The following is a 20715-nucleotide window of genomic DNA, read 5'->3' as shown; positions in this document are numbered from 1 at the left end:
TGACGACATCTGATGTCTTTAGGAGAGCAATAGTTTTTTTTTTTTTGAGCATCTCGCTAAAGAAAAAAAACAAATAAAAAACACTGGTGTTTGTGCTCAGTGTCGGCAACCTTTCTTCTCGTAATACACAGCTCCTGCCACCCCCCCCACATACTGTTTGATTATCTACATCAAATTGAAGTTAGCATAGCCCAGCTCAGTTACACGGGGGCTCCCAGTAACAAACTTGGTTTGGAGTGAAGAGGCACGGGCCGGGAGACTCAAAAGGGCATTACTCTTTTTCTGACTTATTTATTAAGGCCTCTTCAAACCAAATATTGAAAAAAAAAAAAAAAAAAAAAGCTGCGCAGTCTCTCCTCTTCGAGTTGAAATCTCTCCTCACTTTCCTGCGCAGTGGGAGTCTGTTCAACAGGCAGAGCTCTGCTGGCCAACCTGAGGCATGCGTCTCCAAATCGCCAAAGAAAACGTCTCTCGGCGACGTCCGGCCCGGATAGCTCCGACTGGCAGACGTCAATATCTGCCACGGACACGAGTGGCTTCTGCTGATTGAGCTACAGGAGATGCCAACAAGGATAATAATGGCAAACGAACAAATAGTGACAAGGACATTAATACAATAATAAAGGACAATAAAATAATATTAATAATAATAATAATAATGAGAATAAAAAAAATGAAGTGTCATGTTCTGGAAGCCCTTGGAAGCAACCACATACTGTGTGCCGTTCAGCTTCCCATCCTGAACTCCCATCAGTCCTCCCTCCCCTTGTACCAATGAGCAAGCAGCCCATCCTAGTCGTATAGTGCAATAATCCCAACATTTTTCCTGAAATCTGCTGCTGGTGACAGCAGCGGCACCCTATAGGGGGTTTGGGCTCGTGTCCAGAACCCTCCGGCCTCCTTCACCGTCTGCGGCCGCGCCGTCTCTCTCTCCCCCCCCCCCCCCTGCTCACTGCATCCTCTCCGGCTGGATGTGCTGCTGCGGGGCGTAGTGCAGGAAGGCCGGGGCCTGGCCGGCGGCCGTCGGCAAGCTGGAGTGCACGGCGGCGGCGGCGGCCGTGGTAGCGGCGGCGGCGGGGCCGGCGGAGGCCGTGGGGCTGGTGGCGTAGCCGTAGCCCAGGAAGCCAGCGGGGGAAGCGGCGTACGGGTACTGCTGGTCGAAGGCGGCGTGAGCGTATTGGGCGTAGGCGGAGCTGTAGTCCAGGTACGGGCTGGCGCTGACGGAGGCGGAGACCTGAGTAGGCAGCAGCAGGCTGGGCTGCACGTACGCTTGAGGGTATATGTACGGCTGGGCCAACCTGCACAGAGACAGAGAGGGGGGGGGTCAGAGGGGTACAGCAAAGAATCAGAGAAATGCCTCTAGCCTGGCTCCTATTGTTTACATTGCTCCCAGAGGGGAGGAAGATAAACTCTGTAGGTGTTCAGGACACCTGGTTCCCACACAGACCGCCATCGTCATCACGTTTACGAAGAAAAAAATCATGTGAGGAGCAAGTGAAGCAAAAGAGGTTAGCATCAAAACCCTCCGTCTGCGTCAGTTAAAGAAAAACCACAAAACCTGTTCGGTAGGACCTCCTGCGTTAGGCGAGAGGGAACAAGTAAAGGGGGGGGGGGGGGGGGGTGAATGACAGAGGCAGCCGTTACTGGCAGCTTTTCAAGCTCAGGCATCAGCAGTGTTTTAACAGCTGCTGCTCTTCACCCTCTGAACACACACACACACACACACACACACACACACACACACACACACACACACACACACACACACACACACACACACACACACACACACACACACACACACACACACAGGGAGGGGAAACAGGGAAGTGCTTTAAGGGAGGCAAGAAGTTGCAGTCTTTTACTTCTCAATCAGCTTGTGACCCTGCCTCGCATAATCGCACAGGTGATGATGGCGGCTGGGGAGCTCATCAGGGCCGGCGCGAGGCTCCGCCAGGCCTCAGATGCAGCTGGCGAGGGCCGAGTGGGGGGGGTGAGCGCACTGCGCTCGCTTTGCCCACAAAGACGTTTTCAGGCAAGTCTTGGTCAAGAATCTAGAAACCAAGACTTCCCTCCCGGTTCCTACTTTCCTCACCAAAACGGTCGAGCCCACAGGAAGGGTCACACAGTGCTGCCCATCAGAAGCCGACTGACCTGCTTTTGGAGAAGGCTTTAACCCTTGATATTACAGACTTGGAGCAAAACATCGATACACAGCATGGGAAAAAAAAAAGAAGAGAATATCACCTTTCAGCTACATGGAAACAATGATGACAATCAACTAACATTTTACCCGTCTCCTCCTACCAACAGTTCCCATCAGATCAAGACAGGCTATAAAAAAGGTCCTCTAGGAAGTCAAAGGAAAACACAGAAGCATGCATGCACAGCACCTTGGCAAATTATTCATACCGCCAAGACTTTTTCCACACGCTCCCATTACAACCACCAATCGCATTGCGTTTTAGGGGCATTTAAAAAAAAAAAAGGGCCAGACCAACACAGAGTAGGGCATAAATGAGAAGTGGAAGTACATCAAGTACATTGTTTCTGCCTCCGCATGCAGCGTCGCACGTCTACAGAGCCATGGCCGTCCAGCCAAACTTGGACTGGGAAGGGACGACATAAAAATTGGAGAAGCGGTCAAGAGGCCCATTTAGCCGTGTAGACGTTTATGTGAGGTGGAACAGGAATAACGCACGCATGGCTGAAGACGCCACCCCGAAGGTTATAGATGGCGATGGCAGCATCATGCTGTGGAGAAGATTTTCCTCAGGGGAGAAACGGATGCTGGGCATAAGATGGGACGATGGATGTAGTCAATGGTGGAGTCTTGGTAATAAACCTGCTAGAAGCTGGTCAAAGGGTATTTATGCGTCAGAACGGAGGTCCTGATTCTACCATGACTGGGAGGGGCTTCATACGAACGCTGCACTCGCTGAAACTTTAAGATCGGCCGTGAGTTTCCTCATCACTTCGCAATTATGCGACCGCTCAGTTTGGTCCATCTCATGAAGACATAATACGTTTGTGGTTGTAATGCAACGAGAGGTGAAACGTTTGCGATGGGTATGAAGCGTTTGCAAGGCGCTGGATAAGGATTCACTCGCTTCACGGCACCAGCACAACAAAACCCGCTTAGATAGCTCCGCTCACTCCTACCCCGTTACCACTGCAAACCCCCAAAAACCATGCCATAATAGGGAAAACAGTAACACCGCAATCAGCACAAGCTCTTCAGTTCATATCACACAAACAAGGAGGGGGGGAGGTGGGTGGGTAGAGAGAGCTAAGACACTCAAGTCCATCACGGCACACTGCACTGCACTCTCAAGCCGTCACTGGCACCTTGTCGAGAGGCTGGCTGAGGGAGACGGGAGATATTTTCTCCTGCCGTACTCCCCGAACTCAGGGCATCGTCTGATCCTCTACTGGTGCACTGGGTCAGCTGGCAGCAGAGGGCAACCACAGCATAGAGACGAAATTAAAGGGATTATTGTCAGCAACGACACTTGGATCGACCTGCATCTGCATGTAGGTGAAGAGAGACTAGAGCTGGGAAATTAAATGTTCATGCAAAATCTATAAAAAGCAAACAGAAATAAGGCAGGTGTTAAACATTGCATGCATATTTACACAATTGTATAAAAAAAGGTAAAGGAGAAGTAAAGGGAACATTCAGGTAATGGCCAACGGGGGCTTCACCAGCACTTCAGCCCTGGGGGACAACGGCCAGCGGCGCGGGGGGAGCGCGGCCTCGCTGCAGCTCTGAGTGAACGCAACCTTGCGTAGGTAAGGAGGGTGAGCAGATGAAGCTGTGGGGCAGCAGCGACGAGGAGATCGGCTTCACATTCAGAGAAGGGAAATAGAAAAAGGGGAGGGGGGGGGGGGGACTGAGAGGGCGCACCCTGAAGACGACGGAAGGGAGGCCGCGGATGACAGCTGGAATATGGCCGGTCAGCTGCTTTTCTGCTGACCGCCGGTCAGAGCGGCCGCGCTGAGTGGCAGGCCGGGACACCGGAGAGACGGGGCCCCCCCCCAGAAAACACGGGGCGGCGACGCGCATCGCAATCACAAGGCTGGAGCGTTCGTCGTCAAGGGGAGAAACATATTGAGCTGCTGAGAGGAGCCTGGGAGACGTCGCGCCAGGCAGCTAAATATCTCGCAGATGACCTTCAGCGCATGACTCCACGCAATGTGAAGCGTGAAACTAGACATCACTGACCTGGGTGGGGGTGGAGGATGAGGTACCCCCCCCCCCCCCTCCCACTCCCCCAGAGATCTCCCCCTAAAGAACGCCAACGCTTCTTTGAAGGCCAGGGGGGACAAAAAGGTGTTTTGTTTGACACCTGTAGAGGAGAGTCTCCATGGGAACACTGTGCCTCATTAAACACCAGGTTGGAGATTCCCCCCCCCCCCCCCCCCCCCCCCCTTTTGATTCTCAGCCCCCCTTCCTCCCCGTCAGCCTCCAAGTCTCACAGAGGTGTCGGTTTTCAGAGACTCCGTCAGACTCAGAGGTGGTGGGAGCACTCTAATGGAAGCAGGAAAATAAAAGAAGAAGCAGGAATCCAACAGGATGGAGTGAAGGAGTTGAGCCATGACAGGATATCAGTCTGAGAAGACCGACGTCAACCCCCCCCCCAGAAATACACAGCTTCGGTGACCCCGATGGCACCACCCCACCCTCACAGTCCGCAGCATCTGCTGATCACAGCCACACGCACTTATTTACAGGAGCCTCTACAAGCAGCACCACGTCTTCTCCCTGCCATATGTTGACTGGCATTTTAAGGAGGGGGGTTTGGGTTTGGGGTGGGGGGGGAAGAAAAGCCACTTGTACAATCTGCATCTTAGCGAGGACGGTGTCGGACAGGACGAGCCAGCCGGAGGAACCTGGGAGACGGAGAGGACAGGTGTTGGGCGATGCCTCGCGGCGCCTCGGGGGGGCCGGTGGTCACAGGAGATTTGGAGAAGGGGGTTTGATCCAGCACCTGTCGCGCACACGCCTCACAGACAGCGGCGCCGCCAGTCACGCATGAAACACGCAGCCGCTCTGCAGCCCTCTCTGGCCTGCCGGGACGTGGACATGGAAGGGACTTTCCTGCGTCCCCCCAGAGGTCTCTCAACATGGTGGGACGGGCGGCTCTCGGGGCTCGAGCTAAATTCAGCGAATAAACAACCCTTACAAGTTTCCCCCTTCTCCAAATTTCACCCGTTTTTATGGGTTTGCATGAACCTCTCGTCTTTTTAAAAAAACGTTTATTATACTTTATTACAAATAGGTAACAAGCCAGAGTCACCGGCAAGCTCAGCTTTTTACAGGTACATCTTAATAAACCTCATCATCAAAAAGATTAATTATTTCATTTGCATTGCTGATTGTAGCTTGCAAGCAAATAGAAACCCAAATTTTAGTTTCTCAACAAAAAAATAAAAATAAAATAATTTAGAATATCACAGGCGAGCCATAAAATTCAAATAAATGAATTACTTGTACAGTGGGAACGTTAAGACTTAACGAAGGTGAGGACTGAGGGGACGGAGGGTAACCCTCTAAAAAGGCCATTGTTAAAGAAGCTGGCTGTTCAGGGTGCTGTATGGGACCATGTTGGTAGAAAGTTACAAGGGATAGAGAAAGTGTGGTACACTAAAAAAAAAAAAATAAATAAAAAAAAAAAAATGGGACTAGCAACAGAAACTCGCAGCCTTGACAGGATTGTGAAGAGAAGCGGCTTCAGCAGTTTGGGGGAGGCTGACAAGGAGCGAACTCCAACGCTTAAGGAGCAGCTACATCCAGGACTCCAGCTACTACTGGGGGGTTGCTTGTGGTAAGTCACTTCTTAACAGGGGACAGCGTCAGAAGCCTCTTACCTGAATTAAGGAGGAAAAGGACCGGACTGTTGCTCAGTGCGCCAAAGTCCTCTTTTCAGATTAAAAAAAACAACCAAAAAACTTTTCATTTCATATGAGAATCATGGTCCCAGAGTGTTGGGAAACAGCGAAGAGGCAAAGAATACTCGTTGGTTGAGTTTCAAGTTTCCACAGTTTGTGCTGATCAGGACATTTTAGAGCACCTCCTGCTTCCCTCTGGGGATCAGCTTCATGGAGACGCTGATTTAGTTTTGCAACAGGACTTGGCACCTGCCCAAACTGATGCCAAAAAAGAGCCAACCATTATCTGCTTTAATGGCCGTAGCGTCAGTGGGGTTGTTTGGCCAACACACTGGCCAGCCCTGAAGCCTCATGGCCATTTTATGCAACCCAGACCAAGAGTGCTCACTGTACAGAACATGGACATCTGGGTTAAAAAAAAAACCTTTTCTACTGGTCTTCTGTAATATTCTAACTTTATAAGAAACAGTTTTGGGTTTTCAATCACTGCAAGCTACGACGACCACAACTAAAAACGAACCGTTTGACTTCTGGGAATCTGTGCAACGAGTCTTTCACTTAAACTAAAGAAATAAATACAATTCTGATCGGATTTGATTTTCTCTTAGACGAGTAAATGTAAAAAAAAAAAAAGCTGCATTTGACAAAAATACTACAGAGCTCCTACTTAAATTCAAATGCATTCAGCATTAATCACGCTTTACTCCATGTACAGGAAAAAAAACCAAAAAGCTTTATCTTAGTCATTTAAAAATTTTAGTGATTCAGCCGTTCCAACCTAACCTTTAGTGAGCGGCGATTAGGCGACCTGAAGACCAACACATCCATTTTCATGGAATACGCCGCGACCGTAACAATAAAAGCAAAAACTCAGTCAGACCAACTTTCTGCACTCCTGCATGTAAAACGTAAACATGCCGGGTGCTGCGGCTGGAGGCGTGATATCTGAGAGCTGCAGGGGGAGTCAGAGGAGTCACAACAGTGAACCGGTCGTTAGCTGCTCGGCCGACCGTAGCTTCCAGACGCTGTGGACTTTTCTTCTCCACAACACGGCTAGAAACCCCCCCCCCCCCCAGGAGTCAGGAGGCCTTCTGACGGAGGTTAACAAGTGAGTCACACATTCACCTCTGGAACGCGCGTCCATTACCACAGATCAGCGAAGCCTCTCCACACAGGACTCATGATATGCTAATGGAGGGGGGGGGGGGGGGGGTGGAGGCCGGTGGAGTTGCATGTGGACACTGAAACTGGCAAGTACTTTCCAGAGGCTGTGTTTGTCAAAGAAATAGTAGCCCAGTGGCATAATAGCAGAGAGCATAACAAGCGCCCACTCCCTTCTCACTTACCCATACTGCCTCTGGAGGAGAGCCGGGTGGATGGGCTGCACTCCGATGGATATGCCTGGAAGAGAGAGAGAGAGAGAGAGGGAGAGAAAGAAAAACAGAGAGGAGGCCGGTTGTCAGAGACACATCTGCATTTACAGAGGAGGAGCAGAGAACAATGCACAGAGGGCACGGAGAGACAGAGGAACGGCCTGTTTCCAGCCTACCGCGGATAAAAAAAAATAAAAAATATTCCAAATGTGCAGAAAGCAGCAAAAGAAAAAAAATAAAAAATATATATATATATGTACCGTCCCAGAGCCGCGGGGCGTTTGTCACGGAAATCTGAGGCGTGTAGGGATGGGGTTCATGGATGGAGCTGCGTATTAAGCTGCAGCCGTAAACACGTAAACATGCTGCGCTTCTAAAACCATCCTGAGCACACGGCTAACCAACACAACCGGCACACGAGCGACGGAAGACGTCGTCCAATCATGAGGGGAAAGTGAACACCTGTGACGGCAGGTAAAGCTGCTCTGCTCCAATCATTTCTCGTCTCTAACGCAGGAAACATTGCATTATTCAAACGGTGAAATAAAAATATATTTTACACACACCTATTTCTAAATCTCTATTTAATGTATTCATTATACATTAATTTTAACCCTTGTTACATAAAAATATGAATAAACACAAACACTATTTGCCAGATTAATTGTTTGGCTCTGGAACTTTTGGCCATTAATAATAATACCTCTCGACTTGCTTTTAACCACCGTCTGCAGCATCTCCCCCCACCCCAACTGGTTTCTAGCTCCGCCCCCGGTGTCTCACCTGTCTGCAGGCTGCGCGGCTTGGCGCCCAGGTACGCCAGGTTGACGTTGGCCTTCCTGCCGTCTATGATGGGGTTGGGGTCCTTGCAGGCTCGCTCTGCTGCTCCTCGGTCGGTCATCGTCACCTGGCGACCACAGACACAACCCGTGTTGAACGGCGGGGTAAAGGGCAGTTTAATAAGCTGAGGTCAGCGGGTTTTCTAAATGCCGTTGCCTCAATCAGAGTGCCGGGTGGGCCTTCTTTAGTTGCTGCACCAAAACTTATTTTTGCGGCTAGAAACGCATGTCGTTTTAGTGGGTGAAGGGGAAAACAAATTGGCAGCATTTTTTTCAGCCAGCTGACAACCAGTGGTCAGCCAGGGGTGGGTGGGGGGGGGCAGCTGGAGCAAACTGCTCCCTGCAGCCTTTTTTTTCTTCTGGCATCTCTTCAGAGGGAATTTGAACCACGGGACCGGTAGGACATAAAAACGTTAAAACCTCATATATACCGTGATCACGTCGTCTAGTTCGGCCTCTTGGTTTCCATTTCCTCCGTTTTAATCCTATTCATCTAAAGAAAGAAAAAAAAGGGAGGCGAACTACCACCAAAGCAAAAAATGATAAGCCTTAAAAAAAAAAAAAAAAAGTGCCCACAGCAGCATTAGCCGGCCTACTGGCTGCCACCAGGACATGGGCAGAGCTGCTGAAATATGGATCGGGCCAACAAGGAGCTTATCCAATTAGGAACAAAATAAGGAGATTGGTATTAGTCCACCCCCTTCCTCCTCCTCCTCCTCGTCTCCCTCCTGGCATTAGACGAGCCCTTCTGCTTTGATCGCCGCATCCTGCCAGCTCAGGCTCCTCTGCGCACGAGGCCGAGATCTGAGAAGGCGGGCGGCGCCTGGCAGAGGTTAGGAGGACGTTCTGCGTCTTTGCAGTCAGGTTGATGGGGAACAAAGCCCACTGCGGGGCCCGTGTTGTGCACACACACACACACACACACACACACACACACACACACACACACACACACACACACACACGGCAGGGAGAGCAGGCTGTGTTTACAGCGAAGCGCCAGGCCGTGGTAGCTGGGGGCGGGTGGAGTAGGGGTGGGGGTCTACTAATCCACCTCTGAAGTGTGTTTAAGATGAAAATAAGTGCGCCCGGCTGGAGGCCCCTCCCGGCGGCAGAGACCCGACCCAACAGTGGTCCGAGTGCAAACCGCTGAGGTCTTAATCCTGGGAAGCGCCCGCATGGCTCAGCCAGGAGCCTGTTTAACCTGAAACGCCAGCCCCTAATGGAAAGCCGGTCGCTACCTGCTCAACTCACGGGGCAGCTTCCCCTCTGACTTCATCAGCTTATGTGTAAACAAGGAACAATTGTCTTCCAATTCCCCCTGTAGCGGCGTAACAAGCGCAACGGGGCCGGTTTTCCACTCCTTCTTTGGCCCGGGCCGGACGGCCGATCTGGTGCGTCTCTGTGAAGTTCTGGTAAACATTTGCATTTTTTTTTTCTCTCTTAGCCCAGTCCACCGGCGCTTCTGTTCTTTGTGCTTTTATCGTCCGGGGACAGCATAAGTCACTTATTAGCGCGGATGGGAACGTCGTGTCAGAGAATCAACACTTGGTTGCCCGAGTTAAAAGGATTTAAGGCCCGATATATAAACAACTGTCTTTTCCCCACAGATCTCCAGCTAATAGCCGGCAGTCAAAAATGTCATGAGGATTTCACCGCCCCAGAGAGAACATAATCAAAGAAAATGTAAAAACGTCCTTGGACAGGAACGGAAAAATTGAAAACATTGATGTTTGGAGACGCATGCGTCCACCTGATGCGGTTGGGGAGCAACTTCCGGACATCGACGTGGTTTCTGAGACAAGGGTGCTGCAGACGAGTCCGACTATATGGTTTAACATGTAGTCTGTCTCTAAAGTTATCTTTTAAGATCCTTGACAGACGGAATCTGGCCTGGTCCTCTTAGGGGACTGCTTACAAGCGTCTGGTCATGTTGCACCATCACCCGGCAAGGATCGTAACCAAAAAGATGTGGAAATATGGTTGATTCACAGGAAGCCTACAATTGAGTTATTCCATTTTTGTTTTCAGGACTCCATAATTCCTCAACCCACTTTTAACTCCCAAGTCAGTTCAACTTTTCCGACGTGTTCAAGTGGCTGAGGGGTGGAGGAGGTAGGAAGGGACCAAACCGAGACGCGTTGGTACTGAACGGGGGTGCAAACCAGCTGCCTGGCACTAGGAGAACATGAAGTTGTGATCACATTAAAAACAGCAGATATGTGAAAACACCCTCATACAACACTCACAGCTCACAGGTTTCCCTGCAGCTGAGTGGAGGACACCTGAAAACCCCCTCTGGGAGGATTTGGATTTAAAAACCACGCGAGTTAACAAGAGAGGAGACAAAGCCGAACTGCAGTCTGACTTTGCTCCTCAGATGTCTTGTGAAATGCCTTTTGTGACGTCAGCACAGGCACGCGTCTCTGAAAGCTTGTTTGGCGGAGGGTAGATTTCATGTTGATTAAACAACGACGTCCAACCGACCATGAAAAGTTGTTCTAAAGCAGAGAAATGGACATCTGAAGAGAGATTGTTCCCCCCATCCCAAAAAAAACAAACAAAAAGAAAAAACTCTGTAACCCCCCCAGTTCTCCCCCTCTCAGCAGCCCAAATGTGATGGGAATCAGATCTTCTGGTCCCTGACAAGGGAAAGCAGAGTGTGCAAGGTCAACCTCCCACTGCTCTGAAATAACCATATAAAGCAAGCAAGGAGTTCAGCCCCTCACACTTCAACACAGTCCCTGAGCAATAAGCTGCATGTGGGGGGAGAGGGGGGGTCATTTGATGGGGGGGGGTTTAAAGGGGGTTGGACACTAGACATATGTTGATAAATAATCTTCTTAGTTACTCATCAATTTTTGTGATCCCTCATCCTTATTAGTCGAGAAGAAGAGCCAGCCAGGCAGAAAAAAAAAAGACAAGAAGAAGAAACAGATGCTGAGCAAATTAAGCCTGGGACTTCAGGATGGGACAGACATGCCAGAACACTGATCATTCATGCTTTAAGACGCATTATTTTAGCTTTTTTTTTTTTTTACACACAGACTAAAGCTGGAGAGAAGAGTCCGTCTTGATCGTACTTACAAAGCCGTACCCCCTGGATTTCCCCGTCTGCCTGTCAGTGATCACCACGGCCTCGTCGATGTCCCCGAAAGCCTCGAAGTACTTTCGGAGCGAGGCGTCGGTCGTGTGGTACGGCAGCCCGCCGACGAAGATTTTGGTGAACGTGGTGTCTTTCTGGACCGGCGTGGGAGGCATGACTTCCAGGGATCCGTTCATGTACTGGTGCAGAAGCATTGGTCAAGCCGGGGAGAGAGACCGAGGCGCACAGAGTACTGACACTAAGCGCTTAAACACTTCCCCGACATCCAAACACCGGCTTCTGAGCTCTGGTCGAGCGTCGCTTTCACTGTCGCTCCCGGTAGACTCTGGTAAAAGTCGCGGCAACCTGTGGACATCCGGGCTTCTCGCCGCTCGTGTAGCTTCCACAGCCGTTACACCGGGCCGAGTTGTAGCTCCGGCTCCGCGAGGTGCCAGGAGTATTTATACGGAAGGACGGGACTCCGCCCCCTCACATAACTGTTGACCAATGAGCGCGGAGCCCTCGTGCACAACTGTTGCGGCGGCTCCTCCCATTCGCCCGCCCCCTCCCGGTGGTAGTTGCACCTGCTTTTGTCTTTTTCAGCACAAAGAAAAATCCGTAGTGTACGGCAGAGAAACGCTCCACATGGCGGACTGCTCTACAATAAAAGAAGTTTTACCACCCACTTGTGGCCCGTTCTTCTAAATGCAATACTTAGGAACATTAATGGGCTTTTTGGAAATGTGATACGGCTCATAAAATCTGGTTGTATGTAGTTGCGACAACGTAGGGCTCTAATCTACTAGCCCTACTTTCCTCTTTCAAACCTACTTTAAATCGATTTTTTTTTTCACTTGTAGAATAATATATATATATATAATTATTTTTTGCTATAAACCACTTTTGTGTAAAATTAAGGTAAACACTACAACATCAAACTTGGAAAAACTCCCATAACCCTGGTGACAGTTCATTTTAATGGACATGTGCTGTGTTCAAATAGTCTCCATTGAGAAACTTGGATGGGGATAGATGCAACAGGCCAGCTGATCACGTTTTACTAACCCAGCGTATTGTTCTGCTGCAAGCTACTAATGTAGGTCTCTGTTCCAGTGAACACGTTCAGAGATAGAAAGTGCTATGTGTATCACTGGTTTAACGGCATCAAAACCACATTAAACCAAATGGAAAAACAGAATTGGGAGAAATACAAACTCTCACAGGTTTAATAGAAGGGATTCCCACATGACAGAACTCTCATTTTGTTTTCACACTGCAAAAACGGAACTAAAAATAAGTCATATTTTCTTAAAATTAGTGTATCTATCCTTGATTTGAGCAGCTAAATAAGATGATCTGCCAATGCAATAAAATTTTTGCACTTAAAATAGGAAGAACTGGTCTCTATCATCTTATTTCAGGTGCAGTTTATCTAATTATCTTATTTTAGGGGTCAAAATACTAATTCCACTGGCAGATAATCTTATTTACCTGCTCAAATCAAGGACAAAAACCCAAATTTTAAGAACATTTTACTTATTTTTAGGTCTGTTTTTGCAGTGCAAACTTTTGAATACACAAGGTGTTCCGGGGCTTAATCACAGTTAATCTTAATTACAGTTAATCACAAGTGTACACAAAAAGTAAGCAAAGTTCAAAATCCTCATTGGAGGTCTCATCCAGTGCATTCAAGTTAATGCACTGGAAACACTGCATTCTGTTCAAAAGAAAAACATTGTTTTACCTCAGAAACAGTCCGTTTAATGTTGCTTCACAACTTTTTTACTGAAGGATTTAAGTTTATTGTTCATTTTATCCCCCCCGTTTCCTGATGTGCTTTCCATTTAAAAGAATTTGAAATAATTTCTGCAAAAACAACCCACCGCCCCCAAATCTCAAGTCAACCGTTTAGTGTCTGTTTGCGGCCCTTTTTAAGTGTCCTGGATCAACCCATTTTATTTATCTCGCACCACAACTAGCACGTACATCACTGGATTCCTTCGTCCTTAAATGGGGCCACTAGCTGAAGACAACACTGCTACTTTGAACAAAGCTTTTTCCACAACCTGATTCATTTACACCAGTAAGCAGCAAGCATGTCATGACTACGGGTTTTCTATTAGTCGACACCTACAAGTCAATTACTTACCACACAGAAATATCAATTCTCACAAAAACTGATTCTTCTGGTGGGTGATACTGGACTGCTATTGTCTTAAAAACAAATTCTGTTTGAAAGTGTCACATAAACTTAGTCCTTGAAATCAATACACTTTTTATAGAACTTGGACTGTGATGATCAATTATCCTCCAACTGTTGTTTAAGAGTTTTAGGAGCAGCGACAGCTCTGTCCCCACATAGCCAGCATTCCTGCATTTTCCGCTCCAGAGAAAGTTAGCTGGTGTGCTGCAGGGTTAACGCTTTTCCAAGATCTGAAGCTCAGTGATTCTGTTGCAGCTTCACTGAAACGTTGATGAGCTCACTGATGTGAAGCTGTTCCTTGAAAGCTTAGTGGGCACGTCGAACCTAAAGCGGCTTCAGACCTTCCCGCCACCACTGCCTTGGAGTTTTACTGTTAAGTACCTATGGTCAAAGCTGACAAGGAGGTGACGCTCTAATGACCTCCATAAAAAGACACTTAACTCACACCTTTCACTCTAAGATCTAGTCCACTCTTCTCACACGTGGCCTTTGTAGTTGGACTCAACTACCTCGTTCATATCCTCCTGATATCCCCCGTACCCAGGGGGACGGGGTGGGAGAGTCTGATCACACACCTTTGATCCCATTTGTCCTGCTGAGCAATCTGGACTCAGGTCTGCAGCCATCAGCTGAACGACTCAACTGTTGGGCAAAATACGCCACCTGCTGGTTAGCCGTGAGTAAAACAGGCAGAGGGGAGATGTTAAAAACATGCATCATCCAGATGTGAGCTGAGATACTTATAAAGTCTGCAGGCGATACATTTGCGCGCAGTCGCGTCGCCTCCCAGCACGGAACCTGACAGAGATCCCTTTGGACATTTTTGACTCTCTGCATCAAAACGAATTACACACTGTCAGATCTAAGAGTATGCACTTATTTATTTTACGTCCCAGTATCTTTAATCGAACAATAAGCAACAGCAAATTACAAGGTGAAAAAAAAAAAAAGTTTTGAAAGTTTTGGGTAAAAGAAAAAGAAAAAAAAAAAAAACCTCTGGACATACTGAAATTATCAGGTAATAAAAAAAAAAATAATTCAAGACGAACAACAAATACAGCCCTCCCCTTCTATGAAGACCTCAAAGGCCAACTATCATGCAACATCGAGATGAGCTGGCCCCTCTGATTGGTCCGTACACAGCCTCAGAGAGCCACGGCATTGGTCCAGACGTCTGTTGAAAGGAAGGAGTATGTCTCGAACGCATACACGCACACTAAAGCAGCAGGTCTTCCGCTATTCCCCACGAGAGGTGCGACTTGGCACGACGAATCTGGAGACAGGAAGGAGCGGTCAGTCACAGAGCAGCTCGGTTGTTTTATTTCTTGTTTATTTATGGTTGCATTTCTGAACAGAGACGTGACTATTCTACAGGCAAGTAGCTCACAAAGATGTTTGATTTCTGTAATCAAGATACTGCTTTACTTTAAACTTTGTCAATATTCCAATAAATAGCTAACCTCTTCATACCATTAAACAATCTAACAGATGTTAACACTACGAGGCAAGACGCTTTTGCGAATACAGAGGGCTCCATGCTTTACAATCCTGTTTGTGTGGGTACAAAGGTTGCTTGTGCACACTTGGAGCACTAAATAACATTTAAAGTGCAAAGTGCTAAACCCAAGCAGGGTAGCTCACAGTCAGGGCCACGGGAGCAATCAGGAAATCGGGCAGCCCTATTCATTGACCGCGATCTCCATGGTAACAGACGGCGGCTGCCCTTGTCTCACCATTTCTTGTTCCGAGGCTTCAGCTCCTCGGCGGCGTTCCTCAGGAAGATGTAGTTCTTTTTCTGGGGGTTGTAGTACTCGTGGCCCTAAGAGATCAGCGTTTTTGTTCTTAAAGTGAAACGACTGGACAAACTAAGCGTGGTAAACAGCCTTGGTAAGGATTTTTTTCAGAGCCTCGTACCTTTGACCAGTCGTAGCTCGAGGCGTATGCGAAGATGTTGCCGTTGTGGTTGAAGCAGCAAGCTGTGATGGGCTGGTCAAGCTGCTCGGAGGTCTTCAGCTTGGTGCGGGCGTCTTTGTCCCAGAAGCTGAAGCGCCCGTCTGAGCCCACGGTAGCCAAGGTACCGTGGACAGGATGGAAGGAGATGGCGTTGACCTGATCAGGAGAAGTGGAAGTACAATAAGGCTAGTTGGTAAGGTATATTAAAGTAGAGTGTCCTCCAATATGCAGAACGTGTTCATACTCTGTACCGTTACAACCAGTAACTTCATGTACACTAGGGGTGGGTATTGCCAAAGAAGTCACGATTCGATTCGAATCACGATGCATCACGATACTTGAATTATTGCGATGTATCGCGATGCATTCTGATATTTTCACTGAACACTGTTAGAAAAAAATACAGCCATTACCAGTGGCTGACTGGCTGTGTAAGATCTGGATAGCGTCTTCAGTTTAGACATAACTGAAAGCAACTGAATTCATACATAGCTGTATTTATTGAAACGACTTTTGGAGGTATTGCCATGAAAACAAATATTACTATTACTGGAGTGGACACACTGACAAAAAAGTGCTTAGGATTTATAAAACTTAAAATAACAAAATAAGGATAATCAGTGCCGTTTACATGGCCTCAGTGGTCCTTTAAACCAATGAAGTTGTATTCCACTTGTTTTTGGCTGATGTTCGCCAACCATTCATGCCATTTTATTTACTCATTTTTTAAAGTAATTAATCGATACTTGGCGACAAGAATCGATGCAATAGATCACGAAAATTAGAATTGCGATGCATCGTCATGACGATTATTTTGCACACCCCTAACGTACACCGTGTTGAAACAGGGTTTCCCACAGCGTACTACAAGCCTGGCCGGCTGCCGGGCTTTACTCTGCCCAGCGCCAGGCTAAGGGTTGTTTGTTTATTTAAAATGCTTCGATGTTTGAGAGCGACATTAAAGTTTCGGTGTAAGTAAGCTGCTATTAGGTCGCACACTACGTGCACGCGGTGCCCTGCGTTCGAGCTGCATGCATGTAGACCAAAAAATAAAAACGGACAAAATTTCCATTCCGAATGTTTAACAGTGTTAAGAAACGAAGACCAACTTACAGCATAGATGTCCTGTGGAGTGGTTGTGTTGGTTCCATTGGACCTGTGGCACTTGAAGGTGAAGTTATCTTTGGCTCTGAAGAAGATTAATTAAAGATGATCGTGTCTGAATTAATTTTAGGTTCGCAGCAGGAAGATTGCCTATGAAGTATTTTACAAACATCATTAGTAGTTCAGTGATAAGAGTTTTCATCCACTCACGGGTTTGGCGGGTTGATGTAGTGGATGGCCACTCTGCCCTCGATGCTTCCCAGTGCAAAACCCGTTGGTTTGTTTTGCTTGTCCTTAAATATGGCAACGCAGCGGTGCTGAAAAACAAAAAACAGACGACATACTGGATATGTATTATTGCCGCACAATCAGACATTTTCAAAACCCCAAAAGAGGTTTCTAAAGGACATCTTACCTGATGTTTGAGAGGAGAGTCTATTCTGCGAAACTCAGAAGGCTGATTCTCTAACTGGTACACTATAAGGCCTCTTTCAGCTGTGGCTACCACTGCCATGGGGTACACCTACATTCAAAAGCGTGTTATCAGTTCTTACACCAGCAAGCTTTTAAAAACGAACTGATGCTGCTTTGACAGGACTCACAACATCAGCACAGTAGCATCTCTCAGGCATCTGCAGGGACATCATGGGATTGGGAGAGCGAGTGTCCCAAAACTAAGAAGAGAAAAACTTCAGTGACTCTGAATGCGACACAAATTAACACCAAAAATTACACAGATGAGACGTTCACTTAAAAAAATATATAAAGGTTACCTAGGGCTGATAGATCTGTCTGAAACTAGAAATTTCTTCCTCTATATGCAAAAAAGAAATGTGTTCAAGAAAGCTGTTATACCTTCAGTGTTTTATCCCAACTCCCCGTCATGATACAGCTGTAGTTTGGAGCTTTTATCCAGTGGATGGCTTTAATCGGACCATCATGCTGCGAAGAGAAAGAAGAGATGTGACATAAATCAGCTTGGTTCCTGATAACACAGCTCATCCAGGAGCACCTTATCCAACCTGTGCAATCTGCATCGCCTGATTGCTGTTAAGATCCCACATCTTAGCCGTCTTGTCACACGAAGCAGTGAACACTTTACTCCCATCCTGAAGAATAAAAAGCAAACTGTGAGCTTGTGATACAATCAAACAGCAAGTATCCAACGCATGGTGTGTTTGATTTGGTAAGATGACACCTACATCGCTCCAGCAGACATCCAGCACCGGACCTGTGTGCATCTGCTGGGCTTTGGGGACGGTCTGTCCGTTGTCCTGCACCTCCCAACACCGGACCTGAAATCACACAGTTCTGTCAATATATATGACTTCTTCCCAATATATATGACTTCTTCTTGTAGACAGGACAGACTCACAAGAAACACAGAAGTTCTGAAGTAACCTCTGTATTATTGCATTTAGTGAAAACAGGCGCTTTAGGGTGCTACCACAGTAAAAATGACAGCTAAAAGCAGAATATACTGGTTAAAAGAAGATGCTGCAATGGCACCATAAACAGCTGCTAGCAGATTGGCCAAAGAGTTCAACGTTGAAGAATATGCAATGATAGTCATTTTCAGTGTCAGGCAATCAGTTCAGTGGAGGCAGATATGCAAAATAAGCTTTTTTTTTTTTTTTTTTTAAAAACACAAAAAAACAAAGTAACCAAAACAAATAAAACAAACATCCACATGTTGAAACACATCTGTAGTTAATTCAGGCTGTGACGAAGAGAGAGACTTCAGCTGACCTTTTTTGATTTACTTTTTAGTCCATTTACACTGTTAAAGCAAACTGTTTACAAACTGATAACAATTAGGGCTGGGTATGGATTCAAATTTCAAGAATCGATTTGATTCCGATTCTGAAGATTTAGAACAGATTCTTTCTGATCCGATCTCAAACTGGATTGCTGCCATTTCTATTCAATTCAATCATACTTTATTAAACCAAAAGGGACAATAAATTTGGACACTAACCTGTAGTATTAAAACTATGACATAAAAAAAATTAACCCCCAGGGTTGAAGTGTGAGCTGGAAATGGTCGGCTTTTTGATCTTTGGTTAAAAAACAATGTTTTTTTTTTTTTTTTAAACAAACTTAACTTAAAACTTAAAAATGCTAGTTTTATTATTATTATTTGTTTCAAGTTCCAAAAAGAGTCATAAGAATAAAAACCGCATTGGTCGTAAGAAAACAAAATAAGTAAATAAATAGCTCATAAAAAGTTTATTTTGCAAGGATGTCTCTTTTGTGCCCTAAGCCCAGATAACAGAGTCGGATTGGAAATTGTTATTTTAGGGAAAAAATAAAAGAGCTGACAGAAAAAAAAAGCCCTAAACACATTTAGCGTGTTGCTTTTTACTCACTTTTTGTCTCTCCTATGATGTAATTCCTCTCCTCTATATCATCCATTGAAATCAGATTTAAAAAAAGCTCATCTCAAACAAGGCTGCAGGATATCAGGACATGTGGTATGCGATGTTAACGAGGGCGACACGTTAACGATATGACTTATGATAAAACAAACTTCAAAGTGTTAGATTCTCTGCTTTGTTCATAGCAAATATAGACCCAGAAAATGAGCAGTCTCTCCTGCTAGTAGAAATAAATTCATTAAATCCATGTACCCCAACAACGTTTTAGTGAAAATGTTGCTTCTGGTTGGCCTCTGCTTTGCCAATGAAATATTTGCTGCAGTTTCCTAACGACCTCTTTATTTTCCAAAACTTTTTGTGTTGTATTAAACAACTAATGTCACCAAACATATTACAGGTATCAAGCCTGAATGTATGGTACTTAAATAATTACCTAACTTTTGTTGTAGTCCAGGCAGTTCTTGCAACATGCATACAATGATATTGTGATAACTATAAATTTGTAATATATTGTAAAGCAATGTTTGAGATAGCGACTGGCTACTCTTCTAGCTACTTTCCTTACCACAGAACTGGCACAATTATTTCGGCAACTGTCTGTCATGGCTGTTGACAGCCCTTTGGAAATCCCAAAGGAAAAAGGCCTACATTTTTTTTGAAATACACGTGAATCCCTCTGGTTTTAGTTTACAACAGCTGCTCTCTGACACGGGATCAGAAATCATCCACAAATCTCTGATCGCCACGCCTCTAGTTACGGCTCTTTCTTGTTGCATTTTGTTTTGATGGTCACGCTGCATATTCCATTTGCAAACTCACATCATTAGCCCAGGATCCCGCAATAAGAAAGTTGCCTGGCATGGTGGGAGGACTGAACGCCAGGCAGCTGATGCTGTCATCTGGAGGTGAGGTCACTTCGACATCCTGTAAGAGCAGATCAGGCGAACAGTTGACGGACTCAAGAGGTGCCCAGGCATTACAGCCATGCAACCGTGTCCTTCTACAGCTTCAATTTACCTTCATGGGATTATGGCTGTCAGTTGTTGTGCTTCCAAAAACACCAGTTCCTCCCGTTCCAAAGGTGGAGGCCGCTCCAAACAAACTCATAATGCATTAAAGTCACGGCTTAAGTACGGCTGCTGGAAAAGCCACAGGGAGGAGTTTGTATGTTATTATTATTAATAATAATAAAAATAAAAACATTTTGCGCCATTTTAAAGAAGTTATTTGAACGTGTCTCAAACAGGCAACAGCGCATTTGCTAATAGCAGCACACACTCCTATCTATTTAGCTGTATTGTCAAACTAAAGTGAGCCACTCCTGAATGCTCACTTTAAGACATGAGGGGGAATAGCTTAACAGCTAAAGTAACGGTGTTGCTAATAGCAACGCTGACTGAACGCGGTTCACGCTAACGCACTTTTAAATAAGTAACTCAATGTGCAGGGTGTATAAAAGAGACACGAGGATATATGTAACTCACTTTCTTTTTAATAAAGGGGAGAAATAATAAGACTGAACAGGTAAGAAGCTAACGTTAGCTCAGTTCGTCTTTAGCTCCCGGACTAAATACATGCTAAACTTCTCTATTCTTCATTTTAATATTAGCAGCTGTTCCTGTAGAACACATAAATACACGATGCTTTAATGAGCTCATTTAGAATATAAAACCAAAGCCCTGAAGACTTAAAAATAAACGTATAATATTACACAGTGCAGGTGTGGCGCTTACCACTGCAGTGCGTCTGTGTCGCAGTTTGATGACTTGGTTTTAATCGGCGCTTTGTTGGCTGTTCGTAAAGCGGCTCGTTGTCTCATTACCGCCACCTGCTGGATGGAAATTTGGAAGAGGAAGGATTTTCCGAAACCACGTTCCAACAACATTGG

At 46.3% G+C, this 20715-nt stretch overlaps 2 protein-coding genes across 3 annotated transcripts; both read right to left on the bottom strand.

Moving 5' to 3' along the window:
- Window positions 1-33: 33 nt before the first annotated feature.
- On the bottom strand, window positions 34-11646 carry LOC105926045 (RNA-binding protein 38). Its single transcript, XM_012862210.3, has 4 exons — window positions 11192-11646; window positions 8049-8172; window positions 7239-7293; window positions 34-1298 (listed from the first exon to the last, which is right to left on the bottom strand). Exons 1-4 carry the CDS (start codon window positions 11402-11404, stop codon window positions 950-952), a joined length of 741 nt encoding a protein of 246 aa, XP_012717664.2. The 5' UTR covers window positions 11405-11646; the 3' UTR covers window positions 34-949.
- Window positions 11647-14253: 2607 nt separating this feature from the next.
- rae1 (ribonucleic acid export 1) lies at window positions 14254-20659 on the bottom strand. 2 transcript variants are annotated; one of them, XM_012862230.3, is made up of 13 exons: window positions 20561-20659; window positions 19845-19966; window positions 19647-19751; window positions 17652-17744; window positions 17472-17558; window positions 17305-17391; window positions 17052-17123; window positions 16865-16972; window positions 16660-16766; window positions 16459-16534; window positions 15307-15501; window positions 15126-15211; window positions 14254-14665 (listed from the first exon to the last, which is right to left on the bottom strand). In XM_012862230.3, coding segments are annotated over exons 2-13 (1107 nt in total). In that variant the 5' UTR covers window positions 19935-19966; window positions 20561-20659; the 3' UTR covers window positions 14254-14664. The 2 variants fall into 2 exon arrangements, with proteins under 2 accessions (XP_012717684.1, XP_012717682.1); XM_012862228.3 differs by lacking the exon at window positions 14254-14665 and having other exon boundaries at window positions 15122-15211.
- Between the last annotated feature and the right edge of the window lie 56 nt (window positions 20660-20715).

This window comes from Fundulus heteroclitus, chromosome 20 (assembly GCF_011125445.2).
Source record: "Fundulus heteroclitus isolate FHET01 chromosome 20, MU-UCD_Fhet_4.1, whole genome shotgun sequence".
Taxonomy (NCBI): Eukaryota; Metazoa; Chordata; class Actinopteri; order Cyprinodontiformes; family Fundulidae; genus Fundulus; species Fundulus heteroclitus.
Note: the sequence above shows the minus strand (reverse complement) of the source record. Positions and strands in the feature narration are given on the sequence as shown.